The 26868-nt window shown below is 48.0% G+C and overlaps 6 protein-coding genes across 6 annotated transcripts; 2 read left to right on the forward strand and 4 right to left on the reverse strand.

Annotated features, from left to right (window-relative positions):
* Positions 1 to 615: 615 nt before the first annotated feature.
* CONPUDRAFT_147894 (uncharacterized protein) lies at positions 616 to 1728 on the reverse strand (the record flags this gene model as incomplete). The annotated part of the gene is made up of 1 exon (XM_007777495.1): positions 616 to 1728. The coding sequence occupies exon 1, from the start codon at positions 1147 to 1149 to the stop codon at positions 616 to 618; it is 534 nt and encodes a 177-aa protein (XP_007775685.1). The 5' UTR covers positions 1150 to 1728.
* Positions 1729 to 4813: 3085 nt separating this feature from the next.
* Positions 4814 to 9986, forward strand: CONPUDRAFT_78268 (S-adenosyl-L-methionine-dependent methyltransferase; the record flags this gene model as incomplete). The annotated part of the gene is made up of 22 exons (XM_007777496.1): positions 4814 to 4901; positions 4973 to 5101; positions 5155 to 5497; positions 5552 to 5798; positions 5852 to 6281; positions 6391 to 6451; positions 6490 to 6729; positions 6785 to 6854; positions 7023 to 7088; positions 7196 to 7454; positions 7522 to 7615; positions 7666 to 7832; positions 7880 to 7920; positions 7970 to 7986; positions 8087 to 8219; positions 8495 to 8685; positions 8734 to 9034; positions 9087 to 9100; positions 9152 to 9469; positions 9623 to 9641; positions 9702 to 9806; positions 9858 to 9986. The coding sequence occupies 22 exons, from the start codon at positions 4814 to 4816 to the stop codon at positions 9984 to 9986; spliced, it is 3462 nt and encodes a 1153-aa protein (XP_007775686.1).
* A 93-nt stretch (positions 9987 to 10079) lies between these two features.
* Positions 10080 to 10319, reverse strand: CONPUDRAFT_67840 (uncharacterized protein; the record flags this gene model as incomplete). Its single annotated transcript, XM_007777481.1, has 1 exon — positions 10080 to 10319. One exon carries the CDS (start codon positions 10317 to 10319, stop codon positions 10080 to 10082), a length of 240 nt encoding a protein of 79 aa, XP_007775671.1.
* A 1697-nt stretch (positions 10320 to 12016) lies between these two features.
* CONPUDRAFT_86005 (uncharacterized protein) lies at positions 12017 to 13266 on the reverse strand. Its single transcript, XM_007777497.1, has 6 exons — positions 13241 to 13266; positions 13070 to 13187; positions 12800 to 13015; positions 12676 to 12750; positions 12586 to 12619; positions 12017 to 12509 (listed from the first exon to the last, which is right to left on the reverse strand). Exons 2-3 carry the CDS (start codon positions 13109 to 13111, stop codon positions 12899 to 12901), a joined length of 159 nt encoding a protein of 52 aa, XP_007775687.1. The 5' UTR covers positions 13112 to 13187; positions 13241 to 13266; the 3' UTR covers positions 12017 to 12509; positions 12586 to 12619; positions 12676 to 12750; positions 12800 to 12898.
* A 4539-nt stretch (positions 13267 to 17805) lies between these two features.
* CONPUDRAFT_160364 (uncharacterized protein) lies at positions 17806 to 19222 on the reverse strand (the record flags this gene model as incomplete). Its single annotated transcript, XM_007777498.1, has 2 exons — positions 17806 to 17881; positions 17937 to 19222. The coding sequence occupies 2 exons, from the start codon at positions 19220 to 19222 to the stop codon at positions 17806 to 17808; spliced, it is 1362 nt and encodes a 453-aa protein (XP_007775688.1).
* A 5133-nt stretch (positions 19223 to 24355) lies between these two features.
* CONPUDRAFT_160365 (uncharacterized protein) lies at positions 24356 to 24903 on the forward strand (the record flags this gene model as incomplete). The annotated part of the gene is made up of 2 exons (XM_007777499.1): positions 24356 to 24451; positions 24547 to 24903. The coding sequence occupies 2 exons, from the start codon at positions 24356 to 24358 to the stop codon at positions 24901 to 24903; spliced, it is 453 nt and encodes a 150-aa protein (XP_007775689.1).
* Between the last annotated feature and the right edge of the window lie 1965 nt (positions 24904 to 26868).

Below are 26868 nucleotides of genomic sequence, written 5' to 3' on the forward strand. Positions count from 1 at the left end.
CTTTTACAATGGACGGGGACGGAAGATGGTAACAAAAACTTTGAACCCACCGGCTCTGTTGATTTTGAATAGATCCGAAAGGATCTTTTGTGGTCGTCGATGCGGGGATGAATTTTAAATCTTCCTATAAATCTGCGATGCTGTGTCATTTTTCCCAGGAACACCTCCTATATTATTGCAACGATTTAAAATCGTCCGCCTGTTCAAGGCTTCTGATTGGCCCGCCAAGGATCGCTTTTATCCTCTTTATACACATATGGTTCAAGTTTCTATTTACAATCTTCTCACCGCTTCGATCCGTCATAAATGTTATAAATCTTGCCATAGCAACGATGCATTCAAATGTTTTGAGTCGCCCTTGCTGACATATTTTGAATCTTACCCTTAGCCTCTGATCGCCTTGGAGATGTAAATATCTATTTAAACCCTTATTATCCCTCTGGGCGGGTTTAACAGTGTTTATAAGATTTACAATCGCGCAATGCATCGTTCTAAGGATCTTCTCAGCCGTCCGATTCACCGGTGCCTCAGGTGTGAGAGACAGAGACCAAAATATAATCGTTCCGAGACAGGGGGAATGCCTTTACGCACGCCACGACCGTGGCAGTGTGGGGCTCACCTGTTACGCCCCGGAGGACGCCTTGAGGTGATACCCACTAAAACCCCTGCTTCCTTGATCCAGTCTTTGGGGAGGCGGTCTTCGTCTAGGAGTGTTCCGCCCCATGTTTGGAGGACTAGCTTAGCTTTCGTCGCCCGGATGCCGAAGCGGCCTTCGTCGGTGAGGAGCTTGTCCAGGGTCAGTCGTTCATTAACCGCGCGTATCCATCTGTTGTGTGCTTCTTCTAGAGGGTGGGCCGTCGGGGGGTTTTGAGGCATCGTGTTCACCCGTTCACACCGCAGTTTCCATAGCAGGTGCGCTGAGATTTCAGTCAGGACACGAAAGAGACGAGTAGCTCCAGGGCGTTTCTTGCCGTCGTGCTTACGGATGTGGATCAGGCTACAGCCGAAGATGGTACCGATGGTCAGCGTCGGCCATTGCGTGCCTTTCCTTCGCCACAGCTTTTCTGCCAGGGACCAGACAGTGCGGATGGGGGCGAGAGGGCTTGTACAGTCCAGCAGGATGTGTTCGAGAATTTCTTCTTCAGGCATAGGAAGCAGAGGGCTCTATTTTCACAGTCAGGTATGTTCAACCATTGGTTTCCAAGACTGTATCCGTCGTGAAGTCCTTTCCACAGGAATCCACACCATTCGATCGGGGCGTCTGGGTTGCGCGTGGCTTTCCAGATCTCGGATGTTGGGGGCGTATCGCGGTTTGCCTCGGCGACGGCGTGTCTTGTGCGGGAGATTTAGACATCAGTGCGTTTCCTGATGGCGGGGCGTCGACGATTTTGAATGATTTTGTAGAAGATCACCTGAGAGCCAGCTCCTAGGGGCATTCCGTGGACGGCTGTGGATGGGGGAATGGTTATGTCTAGAGGTGTGTCTGTTGCTTCTTCGGCGCCTTCTTCCGCCAGGCTACGGGCGCGTTTAACTTTGTCGGCGTCAGAGCAGCTTCTGCTTAGTTGTATTAGGGTAGGTGCAAACCTGGTTCATAGGCGGACCACCAGGGATCGAACTGGATCGCGTTCGTGTTGTTCTAAGGATAGCCAACAACGGTTTTCTTCCATGCCCATTTTGTGAGTTAACCATTCGTGGAGGTCTTTGGAGTCTATGATGAGAAGGAGGGGCGTATATGCAGATGTGTATGGAAGGGCTTGTATCGCAGCGAGTGTTTCTCCCAGCACTGATGAGCTGTCGATCGTGGTTTTCTTACATCTGACTTCCACAGGTGTAGCCCCGGTTATGTCGGCGCCCCCAGAGTGGATGACGTCCGTCACAGCGCATCTGGCATCGGCCGGCGGTGTATACGGTGGTGCGTTGTTCCAGGTCGGTGTTGACGTCCTCGCTAGGCATGGGCCAAGGGGCTGTGGAAAGCGGTTCATCCGCGAAGATCCTGATTTCGGGATGTGGGATTGAATCGTCGGCGGGGGTACCGCTGAAAAGGGACACACTATTGCCAACCTTCGCGATGTCGCGTTCGGTGGGGACGTGCCTCTCGTAAGCGTGTGCGGACGGGTGCCATCTGCCGGGTAGGCGGTGGAGTATACGACGTAGGTGGGTTCGGCATTTTGCCGGGTCTCTGCAGGAGAAGTTGGAGCTGTCGTGGGTGCATGAGGAGCAGGAGCAGTACAGGGAGTCTCGGTGAGTGGGGTCGGTGTTCGTCAGCGTCGTAACAGCATCGTTGACATATTTGATGCCGGAACAATAGTAATTAGTCTTAGAACAAGACACGCCGCGCTACGCTCCGGCACTTTCTATCAAACTTAGCAATATTAATGGGCTCGAGCTCACACCGCTACAGCATATCATAATTTTCCCGAGGGCTTAGCCGAGGACAAAACCGCACCATAGATGATTGCACGTACTTATCCACAGGAGGAGTAGCCCAATAAATTCTCAGGATTTATTGTGGAAATACTGTGGATGCAATTGAATGAAATTTTGCCAGGACAGCGAGACTTATTTTGGAACTTACTAGGGACGCATTTTGAATAAAGTTTGGCAATTTACACTTGACACGGCCAATTTGGTCATAAAAGTTAATTTGATCAGAATATCTCCCCGCTAAGTACCCAATAATTCTCGATTTTCCTGCAAAACAAAGTTCAAATACGTCTTCAATATTCCACCATAAGTCCTGAGAACTTATCGGGTTATTCCCGCTGTGTATCACCAACAAAGTGTCGTTCTACCACGTTCGGGATTTGTTCGGGATAAGCATGGCAGGCCAAGATCAAAAAGGAAACCCTCATATCAAAATGTCAAACAAAGGTCAACAAAAGCCTACCATAATTTTGAAGATACGAGTTATCATAACATTGGATAGTCACGTGGTGTCACATGGTTTTTGTCGGGTAGCCAATTTCCCTGCCAAAACGCAAAAATAGTGCCCCCCTCAATCCCAGTTACCCCACACCGGGGGTCGAGTGAAATGTGCTACAAACATAATTTCAAAGTCGCGTCTCGGCAACATTGCTAGAACCTACCAGGGGCATGATTATTAGGCGCATGTGTGCGCGATATATCACCGAATTATATGGTGAGCACATTTCAACGGGGTTTGTCGGCTGAAGAATGGGAGGTAAAAAAAAAGATTGCCATCGTTTGCAAAAGAATACATCCACGCTGATTTGAACACCGGCATCGTTGCTGTGAACACGGTTACTTACCCATTGCGCGATTGCGCTGCCAAGAGTGGAGCTGCTGGATGGCTTTATATCTAGCTACTTGTCGACTTAGTAAAATTTTGCTATCTTTGTTCACTCATTGTTTGGGCTTTGATTAATGTATTGGTACCTTTCATTTCTTCTGCATTAAAACACCAAAATTATACACTTGCTTGATCATAAGATGCTCACTGAAGTCTTCCAATCACACTACTACTGTGATTCACCGTCAGAGTAGACACCACCGTCAGAATAGACAACTCGCTTTTGTGCCCGTTTCCTTAGCAAATCATTCAAACTAAATTCATGTTAATTACGAGAATATGCTGTACTTCATGCCTGTACATGCGATTGGCGAGGGAATGTCTGGATGTGAAGCTGCAAGCCTCAAAGCACGAAAAATAGGGTGTTGTAAAAAATTTCTTAGCTTCGGCGGATAACCAGCTGTGAACATGCGACACAGTGTGAATGATATAGCTATTATATGTTGTAAGTACATCTTTAACCTTCGTTGGAGAGATTTCGGACGCTGCAAAAGGCGACAACTCTCAATATGTCGGAACGATGACAGAGTGTCCTCTCGAGCATTGCCATAATCTTATAGCCGCTGTAACGGCGATTTCGGCTCGGCGATAACGCCCTGACTTTCCTTTTTGAGACCGGCTATGGTGGACGGCCTGCCTAATATGGATTATCACCACCCGCGCGGACTGTCTATTCTGACGGTATTCGGCCTAAAACACTGATTCGTGCATTGTACATGCACCCTATGCTTTCTTCACTCAGCGATTTTTTGTAAGGTAGATCACATACCAAGGACATCTCAAACCTAAATTTAAGCAAGTTGGGCGAAGGAAAAATATTCCACACGCGTTGCACAAAAGTCTGTCTATTCTGACGATGAATCACAGTACTATGGTTTGAATAGCTGACATTGGAGAGAAGCGAAGACAACGAAATTTTACCAAGTCCACAAGTAGCTAGATATAAAGTCATCCAGCAGCTATGCTCTTAACAGCGCAATGGCGCAATGGGTAAGTAACCGCGTTCAAAGCAACGATGCCGGTGTTCAAATCAGCGTGGATGTATTGTTTTACAAGTGATGGGAATCTTTTTTTTTACCTCCCACTCTTCAGCCGACAAACCCCGCTGAAATGTGCTCACCATGTAATCTGGGCGATATGCCTTGGAAACGCGCCTAATCATATCCCAGGCATTCCTAGCTCAACCGGAGGTGTATGCCAGATAAATATCACCAAGATTACCATCCATGGTTATTATAACATCAAATGGTAAAAGCCGCAGCGCACCGAGGCGTGTCTTCTTTATTACTAAATTCGGATGGTCTCCCTCCGAAGCCGCCTCATCGCCAAGCGAGTCAAGCTCTCACACCAAAACGCGTTACTGGTGCCCCTTTCCACACCTCTCTCCATTCAATCCCTTGCCATCGCATGCCGGTAAGCGTGAGCACACTCAGCCGGAGTACCCGCTAATCTGTCACCATATTCTAGCTTGTCCCAAAGAAACCATACATATGGTCAGCAAGCATGTCAGAAAGTGAAGTATCGGACTCAGAACCAGAATCCGAGACCTCCGAGGCGACATCTGAATGCATGCATACAACGCGAACTCCGGGTAACACAAACCAATTTACCTTTTGGATGACTCATCGGCGTTAACAGACATACATCGCATGTGCCCTGTAGGACTCACCCATCATAAGGTCTTGAAAGATGACAGCAGTGCCGACAGCGAGAGGGTAACCTCCTCCACAGGATTCTTTAAGACACCGCTTGATGGTGACTCGAAGGATCCTCGCCATCTTCCTCGCGTCGGTAAGTGGCGCCGTGTCTGGCTCAAGACACAGCTTACAGTGTCTTAAAAGCAGTCACCAAGTGTACTCTCGAGAACGCCGGGTTTCGACCTCGGGGCGAGACCGAACCCGAACCAAGCACCGATTTAGATGACATCCCCATCCGTTTACTTGAAGACTTCACGCTGTTCAAAGAACAGTCACACCAAATGGTCCCGTTTGAAGAGATGTTACACGACTTCAGAGTCTGCGCTTCACCTCGGTCAAGCTACTCTGCGGTCGGGAAAGTCATGGCATACGCAGAGGACGACTCGGAATCAGATAATATTGTTAGCGACTTTCAGTGGCATTCACTGGAACTTTCAACTATCAAGGAAGTATCTATTCACGACAGCCTGAACGATGGAAAACTCGATCCGTGCGCCGTTGTCATACGAGTCTTCTCGATATATGGTTACTGATGCTGATGTAGAAGGATCTGGATTCGCACAGGTCACGCTTGGTATATCATCAACAACCCTTCGTCTGAGTACCAATCATTTTTCGTGCCATTTAAGATCAAGCATAGCGTCTTTCACGTCCTAATGACTACCTCAAAAAATCCCGAGCTCAAGTACGAGGAGTTTATTGCCCAGCTGAGATCTAGCGAAGTTTCTGAACAGCTTACTGCTATGCTCGGGCGAGAGCTCTCAAGCACGGATGTTGAGAAGGATGACACAGTGAGTCAGCACCTATTTATCTCGGTGATTTTCTAGTGACGTTGATACTGCAGGTGGCATACCTGCTGTCAATACTCGACGGCATGGATCGTTCAGAACTGCCGGTGTGTTTTGGGCAGGTCCCCGCTGTGCAACACGTCCTAGGATCTTCCTGGTGCTCCGAGTTAGATCTAGTCAACAACTCAAAGACCGATCGCCAGCGAAAATTGGGAAAGGGCCATGTCGAGCTTGGCGTTTTCCAGAAACGCAATACAACGACTGTAACACCTCTGGTCGGAAGCCTGGCCACAAGAATGTTCGAGCAGGGATTCTCAGTTCTGGGTGAGCTCGATCGTGAGGATTGGACACGCAAAGACATGTATCAGTCTCATGCCGTTCATCACACAAATATGAATTCGGTTGAATGGTTAGATTCTGGGACAGAGTTCCTTGATACTACTTACTACCAGGGCGTCGAGTTGGATGGAATAGAGTACAAGGCAGGTCAATGATTTCCCTTCGTTGTACTCGACTGACCCGAGTAGGTTGGGGACGTTGTCATGGTACTTCCAGGCGTCAACGACAACGTCACGCAGGCTTCTAACTATGACAGTCCGTGGTCCCAGTCCTCAAACTCACTTGGAAATACGCAATGGTGACAAGTCTTCTGTACTGTGTGTCATATGCGCCATCTTTGACATTCACTGTGAAGGTTTACAAGAATATGGTACTTCTATGAGAACTCTACTGAAAAAGGGTTTCATGGACAATGGTTTGTCCACGGCTCGAAAACTATCCTTCAAGAAATCGCGCATCCAAACTCTTTATATCCAACTGCAACTTGCAACGATCTTTCCCTGGATTCCATCACTCAGAAATGTCACGTCAACAACTTCCAGTTTGGAGATTCGGAACCAGAAGTGGGCGATGAGGAGAATGACTTTCATGTCAGGTCCGTACTTGCTGCGACTTTGGGAACTCTTCCTCCCTTACGAGCCTGATCACAGCATTTATTGGGATGAGGTTAATTCAAGCTTCTTGGATCTCGACATCCCGGATAGCTTTCACCCTTGCCGGGTATGTTGGTGGAGAGACTCACAGCATATGCAGTCAGAAGCACACCAGAGTTTATCGAGGATTCACCCAGGTGACTTCCTCTACCTAATGCTATCATCCGCATTCCGGAAGTTCGACATGGGTCAGGTCATTAGTATAGACTCTTCAGCAAGACACCTCACCGTGCAGATATATGTACATTATGATGACATTAAATCCCGCGCCTCTCGACATGGCCGCCGTCAGTGCCACGAGGTAAGAACCGGCTTAGTAGTGATGGCGATTCCGGGGGCTAACAGCCTGTGAAGCGTCAGCTCGTTCGAACCTCCAAGCTCATATCTGTCTCTCCGTCGACAATACAGGGTCGGGCCTATGTTATCTACAATGACAACCCGGACGCCAAGGACGTAACAGACTGGATTCGTGATGAAGATCATTTCTATGTCCATCAATTCTCCGACTCCTCTCTGGTATCTGAAGACAGCTTGGAGACACTATCCAAATCCATATTTACCAAAACCGTCTGTGGAGAGTGTTACGACAGGCATCTTGATGAACTACGGTGCAAAGCTGACTATCTCAAGCGATCTGGCTGTCTTCAAGGGCTGGAACTGTTCTGTGGTGAGTATCAATTCCTTTCCCTGACAGCTTCCATGTTGCAGTCAGCGCTGACAGTGTTTATAACCAGGTGCAGGAGGTTTGGGAACGGGTCTCGAGATGTCTGGTTTTGTAGACACAAAGTGGGCCGCCGATATCTCCCCAAGCTCTACAAAGACATTCGGGTAACAGCTGCTGTTTATATTCTGAGATCACCTTGCTTATCCTTCTTCAGGTCAAATCATCCTAACGCCATCGTATACAATCAATGTACTAGCCTACTTCTACAGCATGCGATGGCTGTCGCAGACTGCGATAGCCCCAAACCCCTCAAAAGTCTTGGCACCAACGAGAACCTGCCGTCGATGCCGCAGCCCGGGGATGTAGACTTCATTTACGGAGGTGCGTGGGACATGAATGTGACTGCTTTGCCTATTGAGGAGCCACAGGACCCCCCTGTCAGCCATTCAGTAGAATGAACAGCCACAAGGTAAGCATCATTCCGCGGTGAACTACTCAGCGTCTCAAATGTCGAATAGAAATCAGATGACATCCGGTGCGGCAACCTCTCAAAACCCTAATCGAACCTATTTAACATCCTCTCTGGTCAGAGCTACTCTAGTAGCAAACATGCTGTCGTATGTTGAATTCTACAGGCCGCGGTTCTTTCTGCTGGAGAACGTCCTAGGAATGCTAGGCCACAAGCTTGAAGATCAGATTAGGCGTGAACAAGACAATCAGCTCGAAGGATGCCACCCTAAAAAGCGCTCCAGTGATGCCCAGGAAGAGGTGAGTTGCTCGTATCCTATGGCCCGTCACCGGGGTCCTTCGCTCGGAATGTAGTTGCTTCTTGTTGTGCATGTCCATCTTGCACGTAGTCACCAAATTTGCTTGGTATGCGAAGCAGCCAACTTCGACTAACTGGGGGTGTATCTGGACTGGATCTTAGCGATCGGCATTGCCCTGCGCGGCGTTCAGCGCTCGTCGACTTGCACCGTACCTCCGGCGCGACTGCGCCAAGGCATTTACGAGAGCAGTAGACGGTTGTAGAAGTGATGCTATAGCTTCGACCACATGCCAATCTCGGAGTTCGTGTGGCATCCTGGCTTGTCTGTCCAACCGTGAGGCATGCCCTCTCTGGTTTCTACGGATCCAGGCCCATATACTGTCAAACTATGATAAACACCGAGCTAATCCCTGGGCAGATCAAATTCGGCGTCGTCAAGTTCATCACTCGGTGCTTACTTACACTCGGGTAAGCGATTCTGCACATTTGATGTGTATCCCTGATAACAGCCCATAGATACCAAGTCCATTTCAAGGTCTTGAACGCCGGCCAGTATGGAGCACCTCAAAGTCGCCAGCGCATTATCTTTTGGGGTGCAAAGCATGGCGAACTGATGCCAGCCTTCCCTTTGCCTACACATTCTTTGCAGAACCCTCTTCAAAAGAGCCGATTGCCCACGGGGTCATGGAGCTTGCCAGTAACCTGGGATCGTAAAGGCTTATGGCTACTCCAAGACTGTGTGTATGAAAAAGCTGCGGGACTACACTCGTGTGCTCCCTTCGACATGGTGACCATCGAGGACGCCATAGGGGATTTGGTGAGTGCATGGAATTTTGTCGTTTCTGCATCTAATACTACTCATGCTGAAGCCGCCCTTTGATTGGTAAGTAAACCTTTTGAGCTGGGCTTTCGGCGAAATGATTTGAGAGTGTAGGGAGCATCCTAACCCCACCGAGAACGACCGCGAGGAATCCAAAGCTCGGCAAGATATTGGAATCTTAGCCTTTCCCGCAGTAAGGACAGAAACATGTCAGCGCGTTTGTGGTTTTGAGACACCAGCACACTATGTCTATCCTCCCATGACGAGCTACCAGCAGGCGATGAGGAGAAAGGATGCCCCACAAGTCACTTATCACTATACCACCTTGCACAAGCCAACAACTGTTGAGAAGTGGGGTTGCAATTTGTTTCAATTTTCGAAGTTATCTAAGATCCAACAGAGTACTCCAGAATTTGTCTACTTCGGAAGATGGTTCGTCAGGCTCTCCCACTCCGCGTAAGCTGATCGGCGCCATCAACACGCTGGCATGAGAGCTGAAATGATATTAGGGAAAGTAAGGCTTCGACCCAACTCGCTGTTCAAGACCATCATGACATCAATGCCACTGAATGGTCGACATGCTAGCTCGTCCATTCACCCAACAGTACGCTCAATCACTCAGCTGAACTCCAAATATCAAATCTGACAGAAAGTTTGTTGACAGCAAAAACGCGGTCTTTCTATACGCGAGGTAGCTCGAGCTCAAGGATTCCCCGACCACTATAAACTCGAATCATTCGACCAAGGTCCTCATAAGCTGGCGGTCAATGTAGGTTTGAAATTATTTCCTTGTCGTAGAAGGTTAACTTTGTTTGCCCAGCAACTTCGTCAACTTGGAAATGCAGTTCCAATACCTCTGTCCCATGCTCTAGGCAGATCCCTTGGTGAAACACTGGTTAAGATGTGGCAAGAGAGTCATAAGTATCGCCCACCAAGTCCAGAACTGTGAAGGATCTGGATGGTGTGGACCGCGCAGTGTATAGCATAAATCATTTTAAATAGACCCTGTTAACTACCATTGATGCATTGCATACCTTACCAACTATTCACGTTGATTGTTTAATCTGACTGTTCGACCGCATTGTCCTGTTATATACGCGTGTTGCCAAAGTATATCTTGTACATGGGTTAGTTTGTTGACATTGCCTATGCCTGGAGCCTCGCGATCAACTCGAGTGCCAATGCGATTACCAGTAGTGATGCGGGGAGCACCCTTATCACGGACGGCGGAGTGGCAATCTTGAATGGCTTGAAGACTTCGGTCTAGTTTCCTCCTATACATCACTGAGTGAGTTTGGACACCAGTAGCGGTGATCTGATGCTTACCGGGGTTAGCACTGTAACACCTGCGAGCGTGTTGTTTATCATGTGAACCTGCATAAGCTTAGTCTCAAATTGAACACATACTGCATCTACATACACGCTCCCAAACTAAATAACCAGAATTCGGAAGCCTGACGCGTCATTTCCAGATTACGGTTACAAGACACGCCGCGCTACGCTCCGGCACCGTTCTATCGAAGTTAGCAATATTAATGGGCACGAGCTCACACCGCTACAGCAAATCATGATCTTCCAGAGAGCTTATCCGAGGGCAAAGACGCACCATAGTTGCATGTATATCACCAGCAAAGTGCCGTTCTATCACGTTCGGGATTTGTTCGGGATAAGCATCGCGGGCCAGGATCATAAAGGAAACACCCATATGAAGTCATCAAACAAAGGTCAACAAAAGCCTACCATAATTTTGAAGATGCGAGTTACAACTCGTTTTGGATGTTAGTCCCGATTTCTCCCAGACTTTGCCAAGACTCGGTGACATCCAGAGACATATTCAGCTACATCCATTAACCGTATATTAAAGAAACGTCCGCTTTTCGTTTTACAATGTTTGTGTCTGGCTTGATGTTGTTTGTGGCGCAGCAAGGATGTCTTAACTCTGTCGCAGCAGTTGCTGTGTGCTGACTGACAAGGCAGCCCCGCTGCGCTACGGCACTTGGTCTTGGGTTTTACGATTAGAAAAAGTGTGTGATACACTGATAGCGCTCAGGTAAGATTTCTCGCTTCCTTTATACTAGTAAATACATTAGGAGTACTTCTGTAGCTCCTGTACTCGTATTTAGCTTCTGATTCTCTAATATATAGCTTCTGCTTCCCGAGCCTTGGCCCGGGGCTTCTGACTCCTCTAGTGGTCTATCCGCCCATCTCGTGTCTAATTATCTTATCTCGGCGTCGGCCGATTACATGAACATGATGACAGGCTCACAAACTCAACACTTGGGAATGTTGCCCTACCATGTTGCTCGATGGGAATCGCCATCCCATTGTACTGGAAACGAAAACTCGAACACGAGTAGACACAGTGCCCGTGGATATCTGTTGTGCAGACCAGAACCCTACATCGTATACAAATACCGAGCACTAACGCGAGATATGCCCGGCTTGGCATTGTACATGTTTGGCATTGTGGCTGTGGCATATCTCGCGTTAGTGCTCGGTATTTGTATACGATGTAGGGTTCTGGTCTGCACAACAGATATCCACGGGCACTGTGTCTACTCGTGTTCGAGTTTTCGTTTCCAGTACAATGGGATGGCGATTCCCATCGAGCAACATGGTAGGGCAACATTCCCAAGTGCCGTAGCGCAGCGAGGCTGCCTTGTGCGCAGTAATTATTACCCTTCAATATTTATCCTGGCTTGGCGATGTTCATGTTTGGCCCGTTGAGTGAGATAGATCCCGACGTCTATCTACCCCTTTAGCTTAATGGTCCAATCTCCCGTCATGATAATAGGCTCGCGTTGGCCATGGGTTGTAATCAGCGTCACAAGACACGCCGAGCTACGCTCCGGCGATTTCTATCTAAATTAAGAATGGGCTCTCACACCACTACGGTTATATCAGAATTTGCCCGAGGGCTTAGCTAAGGACAAAACACGCATGATAGATAATTGCACGTAAGTATAGCCAACAAAAGACCCGTACATAGTGTTCTACACGTTCGGTATTTGTTTGGGATGAGCACCGCAGGCGAGATCCAAAAGGGAATTCCCATCATATCAAAATGTCAAACAAAGGATTCGACACAAACAGATGTGCGTAGGGAAAGTGAATCAAACGCAGATACGTAGAAAAGTGCGTACCATTTCATATTTAAGCTCCAATGCCGCTGAAAGGTATAAACCTGCAAGAAAAAGGCGTACCTGAATCATTGTACGGGTTTCAAAACGCCTGCGCACAGGGCAGTACTGGGAGAACCAGATATACATCAGTACACGTTGACGCAAACAGGATACCATGACGGGTGCTTTGGGGGAGGGTGTGAGCTTGCTAAACGCGAGATACCGGTTTATACCTGCAGTCGGGCAGCGTAAGAGAAGGTCCTTGGTGATGATCGGGCTGCCTAAGGCGTCAGGGCGAGAGGGAGAGGGCGCCGCAATCGGTGAGGAGCGGGGTTCGAGCGAGAGTGTATCTACATATTATGCATACGGAGATCAGTGGTACAGAATCAGGAAGAGTGCGGGCGCCTTCTGTGAGTGCGCCTTCGCCAAACTGCTGTGCGACCTCTTCGTCCACTTCGGACTTTGTGATCTGCTCCACGTCCAATCAGCTAGTCAATCATGAAAACACATGCAAAACAGTGCGCACCCAACAACAGCCTTGACAAATGCGCGCTTCGCCTCCTGACTCGCCTTGGAGTCCACAAAATCATCCTATCACCCCTCAACACACTGCAGCTTCGCTCAACGCAAGCCTACTCACAGTGAACAAATCTCACCATTCACACTCTCGTCTCCGCCGGATGCTTAGTAACAATCGCACTCGACACCTCGAAGAAGTTCACTGTTAGATTGCGTGGTGCTACCCCGCAAAGCCCTCGAGCAGCGGATGCATGATCCGCCGACCGTGCGTCCCAATTAGTGCCGCGTTTTCCTCACTCAGCGCGTCACTGCTCCCCGTCCGCATGATCAGCGCACCCTATAGTGTTTAATAAACAACAAAATGCGGTGAGTGAGTGAAAATGGGACATACGAGGAAGGTACACGTTGCAGCAACCAAATACCGCTCCTGCATCGCCAGCCCCCCAAGGCACACGCACATAGCCCAAAGCGATGAAGGTATGGTATGTACTGATGCTGCTCCGTGGTCCTAGCAGGGCTGAAATAAGCGAGTGCTGAAGTTAGGGAGCTCGATTGACGTACCAATTCTGCGAACGTAAGGATTCACGGTCCGAAACGGGGAGGGAAAGAAGGAGGGGAGGATCCAAAGGATGGCGACGAACGAAGCGGCAGCTTTGAGTTCATTATCTTATCAGCGGGAGTACGGCCCAAAAAGGATGAGAATGTCCAGATCGAGAGTGAATCTGATCTGAATGGGATCTCATCAAGAACACAAACAAAAAACCAAACAAAAGCGGGCAGAAATTTTGAATATACGAGTAAAGTAATGTAATTTCTTCCCCCTTCTCTCTCCTCCCCAATTCCGCACCTTGAATCCTGTTACCACAAACCCGTACATACGCTGCTCACGCTTCCCACTTTTCACATACTGAATCCACTGCAATGTTACAAGTTAAGTGCTGTTGACCCACGCCTCACTCGCCTCCTAGCAGACGACGACAGCTCCAGCTGCAGGTCCAGGTTGAAATGTTAAGGCTTATGGCTGCCTGGGTACGCTCGAGGGCTTTTCAGCCCTGACTCTCTGCCATCGTCTATTTGTACGTCCGCAGCTGCTCCCGCGACATAATCTTGGGTTGACACTATACGTTGCCTCGCAGGATCCCCGAGACGTCATCAACTGAAGCTGTCATCGGGTTCGAAGCCCTTGAAAAGCTCCGGCACTCCTAGGTAGTTATCAATCTTGCTGACCTCCTTACCTTAGACGCCTTCCTCTTTGTTATCCCCATTTGTTATGGTAGCCTCCCTGGTCATCCACATTGCTCATTGCACTCACAATCAGGACGGTTAGGTTTATGGGGCCTGCATGGGTGTGAGGTGCATGGGTTTTTGTCGTTTCTGTATATATGGTTGTAATCCCCCTCTGCCTGTAAATAGTCATTTTTCTGTGAACAACGTAGGCACCGAATCAAAATTTACCTCACCATTCTTACAACGACAAGCTCACCACAATACTAAGCCGTTCGCCGGAACTTAGGAACACTGTCAGAGCGTATAAATTACCCGTTTCTTTATTTTCCCTGGTTTATATGCCCTTTGTCTTCAAGTTATGTAGCGGATGAATTTCATACGCGTTCTGATTGTTCATGTCCTCACCCACAAAGGAGTTCCCATGAAGGATTTGTCACCCAGGAATAGCTATGTACCACCCTTGCACCCCCAATGCAACACGGCACCCTCAATGCAACAAGGGGGTGTTCCCTTTTGTTCACGCTACAGTTTATTTTGGGCTGGTGAAACACAACTATACAAGCCTACAGGTCAATATATGATACAGTATTCTGAGAAAAAGGTCAGGGAGAGGGCATTCGACGCATGTCGCATTCAATAGGGAGCCGTGTTGCATTGGGGGTGCAAACTCAAGCTCAAGGGCGGTACTGTACTCGGTATAGAAGCCGCTATGATCTCATAGATTAACAGCCAGTCTTCACAAGATTTTCATCCAATTTTCATCCACCATATATGGTGAGAAAATCATGGATTATTATCCGGTTTTATTTCCTGAAAAACTCTGAAAACAATTTCGGTATTTTCACTGTTTTTTCACAGTATTCCACCTTAAAAAACTTGACTGTGCATCCAGTGGCTGTTATAGTCACCCTCATCCATTGCCTACAGTATGAAGGGACACCCGTGGGAGCCACTGCAACACACTGTACCCTTTTACCAATCATACAATGTCACCACTGTCACTGAGCTGAGGTACATAACCCATGCACTGCTGCGTACCTCAGTTCAGTAACACTTGTGACAGTGCCTCTGGGCAGTGGGGCGTGAACTGTGATGTGCTTACATCGTGCTTCAAAAGCTCTTGTGCCAATGGCATGTTGTCCTTGTTTCGTAGTGTTTCGCATTTCCAAAACACTGTGCAGCAAGGATATTGGCACCGGGGCTTCCAAATTATGATGCAAGTTGTTCATCATATTTTACTTCCCCGTCGTAAATTTAACACCAACATTCAATTGCCTAGCTTGTCATCATCAGCAATGCATGCGGATGGATGGACTTCACCTTTGTACCATGGATAATCACAGAGTGCCAGGCATCCTCAGAGAAGTGCGTTGACGAAATGCTCTTGTATCACTATTCGGAACCAAACCCTGCTGAAGCCCATTCACTCCTAGCTTACGAGTTCCAGATTGTCGATGCACAGGGCAGCCTGACGTCTCCCCCCTTCTACAGGTGTATTGAAAGAGGGTTGTCATAGATGAGGGCCATAATATGTGCATTACTGACCACACGCACTCAGATGTTAAGAACATGATTGGACATGAAATTCAGGTCCTCTTACTTTTGCAGTGCTGATCTGGACCTTTTGGTGGTGGTGTGGGCATGTATCGGCCACATGTCGGCATCAAGCTTATGTGACGGCGGCGTGCCTCGCGTTAGCCACCAGGATGCCCTTCTTAGATAGTTTTGTACCCCGCTCTGTGCACTGTACCGTAGTCTATCTCATTATAATCTTGTTTATCACGCTCTCCGCCATCTGTAGTTTCCCACGATCTCAATGCCAGCCCAATTATCGGTCCATATTCTCGGCTCATGCATCACAACTTTGTCATCCTCCCTGACCTTGGGATGGAAGGACATTTTTGAAGCTGATCGAGCACAAAAGAGCTACGTTTTCATCAGGAAAAACCTCACCGGGAAATTGGAGTCAACTTGTGTAAAGTTTCCAAGGTCTGTCAAGTACGGAAACAGTTGAGACATTTTCCGTCAAGTTAATGCAAATATGTGCAAGTTTCAACTCGTTACCTTGTTACGACTTTTTCAAACTTCAAGTAAGAATTGTTTTACGTGACATACTATGAATTTATATCATTCATATGTATGGAGTCTTAGTATTTACGATAGATAATTCTCCCGGTGTGCGATGCCCAGCTGAAAGACAAAGACAGTTGACATGTTGGAAATGCATAGCCCCATAATGCATAATTTCCATAATGCATAGGATTTTGGCTGGTCCTGAGCTATTGCCAGCCAATTATGCAGTATATTGCATAAGTGGTTATGCATAGCCCTGTCGGCAAATTTATGCATTGTGGGATTGATCATAGCCAATCATAGCCACACTGTAGCCTTATTTTTGTACCTCCGACATTGCCAAGCACTGCTCAGCATCGCCCATTTGGGCTCAAAAATGTACCTTTAAGCTGCTTCTTAACCAAAGAGGCAGTCCTCATCAATTCCTCGCATGACTTGCTTGAAGCGTGGGCCTGAGTAGCCCGAGAATCAAGCTCAACCTTCCAAATGCGTCAAGACAACAGACAACCCCTCCGACTCTTGCACAGAGCGGAATGATCTGACAACCAAATAATGGCTCCATGTCTTCAAATACTGGTATTCTCACAAAGATTCAATGAGTCAAACAGCCGCCGCCAACTATTTTCGGTCTCTCAAAACAGGGGCACTCGAGTTTGATCAGGGAACGCTTTCCCGCGCTCTCAACTAGAAGCGTACACAGATTGAAGCTCATGCTCATGCAACTCTGGCTGGCCTCTCAACAAAGAAGGACCGGGCTACCAAAGTTCCTGGTTACGACATGAAGAACTACTCAATGCTAAGCAGACTTCCTTAGATAATTACTTTGCTAGATAGTTGTTACCTAATGTCACATTTTGTCGAAAATACAGTCACGTGATTTCAGCGCTTATCGTCGGAACTAAACACTTGCATAATGCTGGAAATGCATAGGATTTGGGGCGGGCTCATGCCCATGCATTTCCAGCATGTCAACTGTACAGTGTGAAAATAAAGCCAAAGGTGCAGTAGGTCATTTGGGTGGGGCGCTACTACAGAAACTACAGTGTACTATATCATCGCACGCAGCATGCGACGGACTATGTATCCTGTCATCAAGCTCGCGAACATGGTGATAAATGGTTCCAGTTACACCGAGCACAAATGAAAGCGCTTTCGACCTTGAGAGGGGGGCGATTTGGCCCACATTTCAAAATACAAACACTAGCTCTTACCATTAGGTAGAAACACCTAAAGACCTATCATCCTTTACAATCAAGAATAATCCATCTATAACTTTATACAAAAGTCATGCACCATGGTAAGTGACTGTGTGGTGGTCATTAACCGGTCCCATGCGGGATGACAATGTCGAAAGGGGCGACTAGCGGAACCAAGGGGTGGTTATCCGAACGAAAGGACACCAAAAATGGTGGGAAGAACGGACCTACCAGTGGCGCAGAGCCAGGCAGCGATAATCAAGGGCTACGTGTGATCGGGCATGATCGCGGGGAAACACCATCAAGAGTAATGATTAGTTGCACCGCTGTTGCATCTTCTAGATGAGCGCTGCTGCGCTAGTCATCGCATCCGTTGAAAAAGGATGATAGCTCCTTGTTACCCTCGAATCTGTTCACGATACACATAACTCGCAAATACTTGGGGTCAAAACGAATAACATTATACATGGAAGATATGCACTAAATTGATGATCGCGCCGTGTGGACAAGAATCCCATTTCAGATGTTACACAGGCTTGTAGGTACAAGAGTGATCCGCGAATACCCGTTTGCATGAAGTTCAGCTGTTTACGAGTAAATTTGAATTTGCTCTTTGCTTTATGCTTTTGCGTCACATAATAGTACGGCGCTCGGAATGCTCAGTTGAAGCTGCATCTATCCTGGCTATGTTACTATGCCGGTACCATCTGGTTCAACATGAAGGTCAACCAGTCCTCCACCTCCATCCACTCACGTACATACAGAGAGTTTGGAGAACAGGTAAATATGGTCAGCTCGGGGGCATGTGCCTTTAAGAAGAAGCCAACATTCGGCGGATCTTCTATCTCAGAGTTACCCACCAGAAGTTTCTTGAGGCTATGGTTGACCGGGGGCGACAAGCCGTTCCCACTTGCCCCAACGGAGGGAACCTTTTTGGCGTCAAAAACAAGGCCAAGTGCCGTTATGCGGCGGCAGCTCTCCAGGACTGCCACCACCGCGTTCAAACTCAGGTTGGTCAATGGCCTTGACCCACTCTTGCCACAGATACTTAGGGTAATAATGCTTGGCAACCCTCTTGCGAGCGCGGTAACATCGTTATCAGACAGATCTATCGGCATATAGTCCTCGATGACAAGATGCTGTAGCTTGTCGCTAATCAGGGGCTGGACATCTTGAAGGGTGATAGTAGGTATGAAGGCGTTGTCGTCCAGGATCCAATCATCTACAATCACAGGGAATGGGATACCCTCAAAGGACAGACCGAAACGTTGGTGATCAGTCCTTGAGTAGCGCTGGGCTAACCGCAATAGCAATGCTACGAATTGTTCGTGAGGGAGGCAGGGGGCCACAATTGATAGCTCTTCTGGCAAGAACTGCAGCGCGTTGATAAACCCTCCGGCCTGATCCAACGAGGAGAGGGACCGGAGGGATATATGGTTGAGGGAAGACGTTACCTCCAGGTTACAGAACGCGTCTGCGTTGCTTTGGGCTGGCAGGGTAATGTCCAGCCGTCGCATACATGGGCGCTCCAATAAACATCTGATGGCAATCTCGTTGACTGATCCACAACGGAGTTCGGAAAGACCAGCCATCGCCATTACTTCGGGAGATATGTCGTCTTTGTAATCATGATCGTTCGGGTCGAGTGGGTCGTGCCGCAGTATGAGGCACTGCACCTGTGAAAAAGAGTGTAGCGTCCCTATCCAAGCCCGCGCTTGGGTCGAGACGAATTCATCAGCATATACTCCGCTGGTTGGGGATGAGGGCAATGTAATATCAATGGCCTGGATTTCCAACGGCAGCCACCTGTTGAACATTGTCCACGCGCTGCTCGTGCAAGAATCATTCCAGCTGACCGAGCGCAAGCCAGAGAACAGTTTTACATTCGCGGCACGAGTGTGGGAGAGGAACGTGAAAGCAGAATTGTCAATAGGGATCGTGGGGCTTGTAGCGTCGTGACGAAGCACACGAATACGATCAGTGTAGGCCTGTAAATGCATCCACTCGCTCTCCGTGAGTGCGCGGAAGATGTTCTGAACGAGGCTCATGGATGATCGCATCTGACAGTATGGTAGTAACGCACCAGAGGATTATGATACCTTTCTGACCAGTTCACTGATGTCCTCATATCCTCAGGAAGACACAAAACGATGGGCGCAAAGGCCTCGAGGGTGTGCCATAGGGCGTTAATCGCCGTCGCTGTGAATGCATGGTTCGTCACAGCCAGAGATAATAGTGTGGAGTTCTTCCGGTTACGCCGAAGGAGCTCGCAAAAGCTGTACAAACATTGCTCGTTGTTGAAGAAGGGATGCATCGTAACGATAAAAGTGCTGGCTCAAAAGGCTGGGGAGTAATGCTGGTGCGAGGCACGGTTAAGTTTGTGTGGCAAAGCTTAGCGCGGCTATTTCCCACGCGGAACCCAGGGTACCGCGGTCCTCGCAATGAAAATCGTCACCCGCAATGAAATTCGACTGTCCCTCCCCTGTCCCTTGGTATATACCTACAAGATTGAACGTGGGCTATCTAATGGAACTACTCTGTGACCGTATTGCGCGGCTTGGTAGAGAAATGAAAACTACAGACCCTAGGTACAAATTTCATTAATACGGGTGACGGTTTTCATTGCGGGCTCCGGCATAGTATGTGGCCACTGCATTTCAGCTCTACAGACATTAAGGAAAGCATCAGCGACAGGCTGGCCTTTAGAAAAATGAAACGAAACTGTAATAGAATCGAAGGGCGCGTATACATCTGGATGCTACAAGACGCATCGTTGATCGTAGCCGTACCTGGTTTTGCTCACCTGGACCCACAGATACCATCCAATGTGTTACCTGAGACACACTTAAGCTACCGAGACCAGCAATACACTACCTATATTATACGTATTCTTCCTAGCTCACCAATGCATTACATATGGCACACTTGTATGCCTTTTGATTCACCTGCTCGCCATCCCGCTCGTGTGGAACCATGTTGTACTTTTCGGCCGCTAGCTCCCCCACTGTCCCACCCTCCGGATGTCATATGTTCCAAAGCATGGGACACGCCGTAAAATAGCTCCAAAAATCCGAATAGATACGGATTTTACTTTTGTGATGCGCAACGGGTGTCTGATGCATTGATGGCCCAATGAGAGGTTTTACTTCTTGTTGTATACATGTTATGTATGTCCTTCTGCTTCAACTGGCCCCAAGATAAAATACATGTCAATGCCAGCATAAAATGCCATTCAGAAATGCCCTATATCTACCCATGACTCTCTCAGAGCAAAGAAAGATCACTATATTATTGAGCAGCGTGCATGTGGAGACATCATGTTGAAAGACCTTTCACCTACCATCGCTTGGTGATAGGAGAGGTGTTATGTCCTGCACCGAACACGACGGCGTTCCGCAACGTCTGGCGTAAATAGGTCCTGACGATCCAAGTTTCCCGGCTTATTCTCGACATGCGAGCCAAAAAGCGAAAGCGGGACAATACGCCCAAAAAAACCGTTGATTTCCCGCCAAAGAAGGGTCGATAAAGTAGAATAAGTATACGGGCTACCTGTTAGCCACTCCAGATCAATTCCAACGTAGGACATAGATCTGGATTTTGAGGAATGTACAGCCTTACTCATCGCACGCCCTACCTAACCTTCAGTTTGAGCCTCGTGAGCCTTGTCTTTGATCATCAGATCTCTCAGTATGTAGTCTCGGGGAGTTCTGTGTCCAGTCAATAGGTTTCCACATCCAGGCTACCCTGTAAGCTGGCTACTGCGGCGCGTGGTGATTGTCGGGGTCACTGTTATCGACTATGATAAGCCAAAAGTGGATCAGCATGATGCCACACCTTCTTCCCATACGTAGTGAAGTGGCCTTACTGCATCGACAGAGGGGACACCATATTTTCCGATTGGTCAATGCATTTTACAACTCAATATAATTCGCATTCGAACAATTCTCCTTCAACAAACTAGTCGATCCCGTCGTCTTGTGGGCATGAGCTGACACGGCCCACATTTTACATCGCTTCGTAAACGGGTGCGTAAGTGTAATTTGGGGCATTTCTCCGGTCCTGCATTCGGTCTTTCGGAGCAGCCTCGAGCGAGGGTGCTGTGAATAGCACAGGAGTCTGCAACCAAGCAACGGAAAACAAAAGCCGACCATCTGCTGGCTGTGGGACCATGCACAAGCCGTCTGTGACCGTAGGCTGAACGGGCGTCGCGCGTCAGGTTTGGGCGTCTCCTCGCTCGTGCAGCCCGCCCTCACTGCAGGCAAAGCGTGATTTTTCCCTCACAAATAATGACACGAAGAGGCGTAGAATTGTTATAATGTTTCAATCCCTATTAGTCGAGAAACGAGTAGTGGAAAAGTTTACATTTTCGATGCCTTTTTGCATGACACCTGTCCAGAAGTAGAGTGCGCACTGTCACTCAAACACAGAAAAACAGATTACAGGTCAAAAAGTTATCCTTTTTGCTGACAGGTGTCATTTTCCATGCAAAAAGGCATCAAAAACGTAACCCTTTTCATCGCCTTTTCCCCGACTAAATGGTGATTCGAAACATTTTAACAATCCTACACCTCTTCCAGTCATTATTTGTGACGGGAAAATCCCGCGTTGCCTGCAGTGCCTCCCTCTAACACTTCTCCCTACGCGCACGCTTTGATCAGCGTTCGGAACGAGTTCATGTACCCATCACACCGGATCACAGAACACAGCCAAGATAAGATGACCCAACAGTTACCTGGGCTAACTTGTTCCCACGCGTCGACAATCTAACTTGTAACTTGTACCAAGTTACTTTTCACTTTGTCTTCTCATAGTAATTTATTGAATGACACTTAAGGCACATTTACACTTGAAATAACACCACTATTCTGAAGGAGGTCCATCAAGCTCGTTTGCCAATGTTGCCTTGTCTACCTTATGCTTGGAGTAATTTTGCATAATTAGTCTTTAAACATGTCGTGCAAGAATGATCGGTGAGAATGCAGTGACTTAGCTCAATTGCTCTTCAAGGTATTACATCAATCAATCAACCTCTCATAGCGTGGTTATTCTGAGTTATGTGATGTAGATAGCAAGCAATGCTATATTTCTATATCCCATAATGACCGTTCAAAACCTATTAATTTAAAGAATATCCGCGCAAGCGCTGTAATTGACAGATGACACAGCGCCGCATTTTGGTGACAGCTGCCATGGAAATTATGCAAACACTGCAAGCATTTCTCAATAATAGTAACATTATTACTTACAAAGTATTATAAAGATTAAGGCGAATGGGTTTCAATAATTAGCTCCTCACTATTTAAATTGTTATCAAAGCCAGGGAAAGGAACGCGTCTGTTACTGACAGTTGAAAAGCTCCGTCTTTGATAAAAACCATTAGATAATAAGGAACTATTTATTAAAATCCGTTCACCTTAATCTCTATCATAATTTTCAAGTAATGCTGATGCTATTATTAAGAATTGCTTGCAGTGAAACCATCCCCCCACAAGCTGGAAGTCGCCATCTCACTGTTAACTTTGCTCACAAGTTCAATGTGTCGCTCGTCAAAGTAACTTGTAGCTAACTTGTAGCTAACTCGACCAAAAAAAGTGCATGTGAGTTTCACAATTGTGTTTTTATGGCTTTTGAGACCCCCGAAATTATGTAAACAAACGATTCCGTACCCACAGATGTCTAATTACACCAATGTTAAAGGGGAGATGCAATGAAAGTTAGAAGAAGTTAGCAAAAGTTAGCTCTCGCCCGCAAAACACCGAGCTAACTTGCTTATCTAACTTGGCTCGCCGAAAGTTACTTGCAAGTTACTTTGTTAAGTGTCCCCCAAAAGATCAGCTCGCACATGTCCATACTGTCATTGACAGCGCCTCCTTCACTTGGTCTCATCCCACGATGAGCGCGCACTCAACATGCACACACAGACAAGGAGCACCGCGATGACCTGAGCTATGGGCGACGATCCTAGCACTATGATAAGTAGTTGATGCAAAATTTGCACTACCGGTACCCAAATCGATTGATTTGCAGCAAAATGGTGCAAATCAGATTTGGATACCTAGTAGAGCAATGCGAATTTTGTGACTTCGCGGAGTGGAGCGCGATTGTAGCATCGGCTGTGCTGATGGGAATCGATGACTAAGCGTGGACACTTATGACGCACTTGAGTTCTACCTTCTTCTGCGTCCCACCTCCATCGTCCCCTTTCCGTCCCCTTTCCGTTCCATCAGTCACCATCGCTTCCGTGCCCGTACATCGTGCCGGAGCGCTCTTCCAGCCATAATGGTAAGTGCTCTACTCTCGCTACTCGTCTGATGCATGTACTGACGCCGCACTCTCCCAGTCTTAGAACATGCCACCACTGCCGCACTAAAGTAAGCACTCCATATTCTACTTGTTATATGCGCCCTGCCCCGTCATTACTATCAACGTGTTGTTAGCGCATTACCCGTCTCCGTTCTATTCCACCTCTCACATCACCTCTCCCCATCCCTCCCCACCCTCCCTGGGCATGATGCGTTACCCATGTCATGATGTACTGTATTTAGAACCACGCCAGCCCTGTATTGTAGTCAATGTCTCAATATATTGTCGTGTGCTTGATTTATGCTGCTTGAACGCGTGAATACGAGTTGATCAATATCTAAGGGTAATGGGTCTATGCCAGCCAATTTGCACTAAAATGTGGCAAATTTTGCACTTTGAGTACCCAAAATCGATAAGCAAAATCTTAACTTTTCCCGGCAAAAATTGCAACTCGGTTTATAGCAAAAATTGCATTACTGTAAGCAAAAATTGCACTGAAAGAACGCAAATTTCACGCATAAACAGTGCAAATGAGTAGTGCAAAATTCGCATCATTCGAACCCTACAGTGCGCGGGATGCCAAAATTAAGGCGCGTGACGAAGTCGCGTCTCTCCCTTAGCGTAGTCAGTATTCCAATGATGCGTAGCCATCCTTATTCTTGGCAATGCACAAGATTTACGACGCCCCAGGCATTCGTCATTCGCTCTTGGGCAGGATATAAATTTCGATCTCGTCCGCTTCGTCTCCTCGTCTCGTTCCCATTTCTCTTTCTCTTCCTTCTTATTCCTCGCGTCCCCGAGTCCCTCTAACTTACTCTTATTCTATGGCTCATACGCCATTCGCACCATCTTCATATCAACAACTACTAGCGAAACCCATGGCACCTCGAAAGAAGCCCATGCTCAAGAACACCGACGATGGCTATGTCATATGTCCCTCGTGTCCGGAGGAGACGCTTCTTTACCCTGCGATCGTTGGTGGTAGGAAGGCTACGCATTATGGACAGTGCTATGTCAAGATGCGTCTCCACATTTCGCTATGTTTCTTTCATTACTAACCTCTTGTTAGTGTTTCAAGCCGCACCCGAGCGGCAAGGACGTCTGGTATTTCTACGAGCCAGGCTCGGTCCCTCCTGAGATTCTTCAGCGCGCTAAGCTGGCCACATCCACAATCCTATCACCTTTGCCATCCGACTCGTCGTCCAGCAGTCTCGCTGGATCCGATTCAGCTCCCTCTGGCAACCAGTCTTGCCTCGACATACCGGTGCTCGTCGACCTGTATGTATTCGGGTACATCTTGATAATACGTTCTATACTTCACGTGCTGGCTTTTGCCGTCCTTGTCGGTGACGAGTACGTCATGCACGATGTAGTTATTGCGGTAGTTCCAACCGCACACTGTAACGAGCGGTTATACGCATATTGAACGCCGTCGTCGAGCGTAAAGGCGACGGCTGGCTTTGGTTCCCCTTTTCGAAGCTCAGAGTCCTTGGGGCAGTTCGGATCAGAATAGTTCAGCGACTGAGGATAGATGTTTATATATGCTATGGCTATAATGTCATTCTTCCGGTCTGAAACAGATCTGACGACTCACCGATCCCTTTCTTCCATCCTGTCTCCTCTATGTCGCCCACCATGTTGTTGAGCCGCTGTTGAGGCGACGGCATAGCCCATATAGTATTCTTGAGGCCAGTCCATAGAACATTGAGTAGAGGGAACGGGACACGCGTTCGGCTAGAGAGCCACCTTGCGTGCCCGATGAGAATGACAGGCGGAGCGTTGGCAGAACTACATTTGCCTTGCTGAACAAACGCGAAGTCCGATCGGAGTATCCTGCAGTGATCGACGAAGTCGAGAATTTGTGTGAGTGGCATGGGCGACAGGGTGGGATTGTCAGTGACAAGCGGACTTATCTCGCTGAGTGTGATATCGTGTGACATGTTTGTTAGGATAGAACTAGGTGCGTAACCCGTGGACAGCCACAGGAGAAAAAAGCTCTCGGTACGGTTCTGTAAACATAATTGTGCTATTATCATAGTTGGCTGTCGAGTAAACTTTCAGCGGGATGATTTATAATGACCAGTTAAAACATTTTGCGTGCAGACACTTAAGTCATGATTTATTCATCCGCCCATACATCTCTCACTTCACCTGTACAATTCTCGGCTCACGCATGCATCTATCAGCTTGCCTGTACAGCTCCCAGACCACTTGTCCATCTCTCCATTCACCCGTACACACCCCAAGTTACCCAAACCCCAAGGCCTTAGTATATTTCATTTAATTAAATTTTTATTTCCTATATGCTTCAGAACACCCGTGGACTGCTAAATTCTGTACTTGTACCGCCCGGACTGAACACACTTACCCATAAATATTTACCTGACACCGGCCGCTCACCCTACACTTGCTACAATCAGATTGCTACAGATCAGCGAGGAAGATTCAGAAGCACTGAAGCTGAAGCGCAAGACACAGCCGTAAGGTGTGAGAAAAAAGTGCGGAACAGCCGAGACGCGGCGGAATCAGCCAATCAGATGTTCGTTTTGTCTCGTCCCCAGCCAATCACATATCAGCTTTGTCTCGTGGGGAAAACACCAAGCTCTAATTCAATGTAGAATGACTAGATACAGGACATACAGATAATAGTCTATTACAGGGGCTGACGCGTCGCTGAGCGCGATCCCGTCACGGGCGTTTGATTTCGCCGTCACCGCAAAGCCACCGGAAATAGCCGACACCGCGCGACACCGACACCGTAAAAGTGCTGAAATCACCTGCAACCTGGGGCAGCGAATCCGCAGAATCCCTGCCAAAATAGCCCACGTGAACGGTACGTAATAATATCGGTTATGACTGCGGCCTATCTTGTTAACCTTCGCGGTTTTTAGCATCTACATGGCGACGTGGTGTGTTATCCGGACTGATAATAAGTGCAAGTACAAGTTTTGTGGGCTTGGTTCCGGCCAGTTCGCCAAATGCGGCAACACTACCTGGCCGAGGCGCGGGCTGGCGGGTCACTGGTCACGTGGTCGCCGCGAATGCGGGTGAGAATCCCGATTACCCGTGAGAAGATGGACAGAAGTGACACGTCGCAAGCAAGCTCAACCACGGATCCTATCCTCTTCCCGTCACCAGCGTTGTGGATAGCCCTCGATGTCCACTTCTGGATCGCTCACACTTGTGAGCGGCCCTCTTTAGAGAAGAAGTGTTGACTGCGTCGGTTGCAGGGTCAGCCCAGCGTGTACGTACATCACGCTCCTGTAGGGTGGGTTGACCCTCGCATTGCCACAACGCCGTGATCAGTCGGGACCTTGCCCATGTCTCATCGCTCCGTGCCATCCGCTTCCGCGTCGCTCGCCTGGTGGGGCGGCGCTCTGTAGAGAGGAAG

The sequence above is a fragment of the Coniophora puteana genome, assembly GCF_000271625.1.
Source record: "Coniophora puteana RWD-64-598 SS2 unplaced genomic scaffold CONPUscaffold_22, whole genome shotgun sequence".
In the NCBI taxonomy this organism is placed as follows: Eukaryota; Fungi; Basidiomycota; class Agaricomycetes; order Boletales; family Coniophoraceae; genus Coniophora; species Coniophora puteana.

Coding starts and splice junctions, on each gene's coding strand:
- CONPUDRAFT_86005 (XM_007777497.1), bottom strand. CDS start 13,111: ATGCAGGAGCGGTATTTGGTTGCTGCAACGTGTACCTTCCTC. Junction 13,016..13,069: donor CTGCAACGTGTACCTTCCTC/GTATGTCCCATT, acceptor TAAACACTATAG/GGTGCGCTGATCATGCGGAC.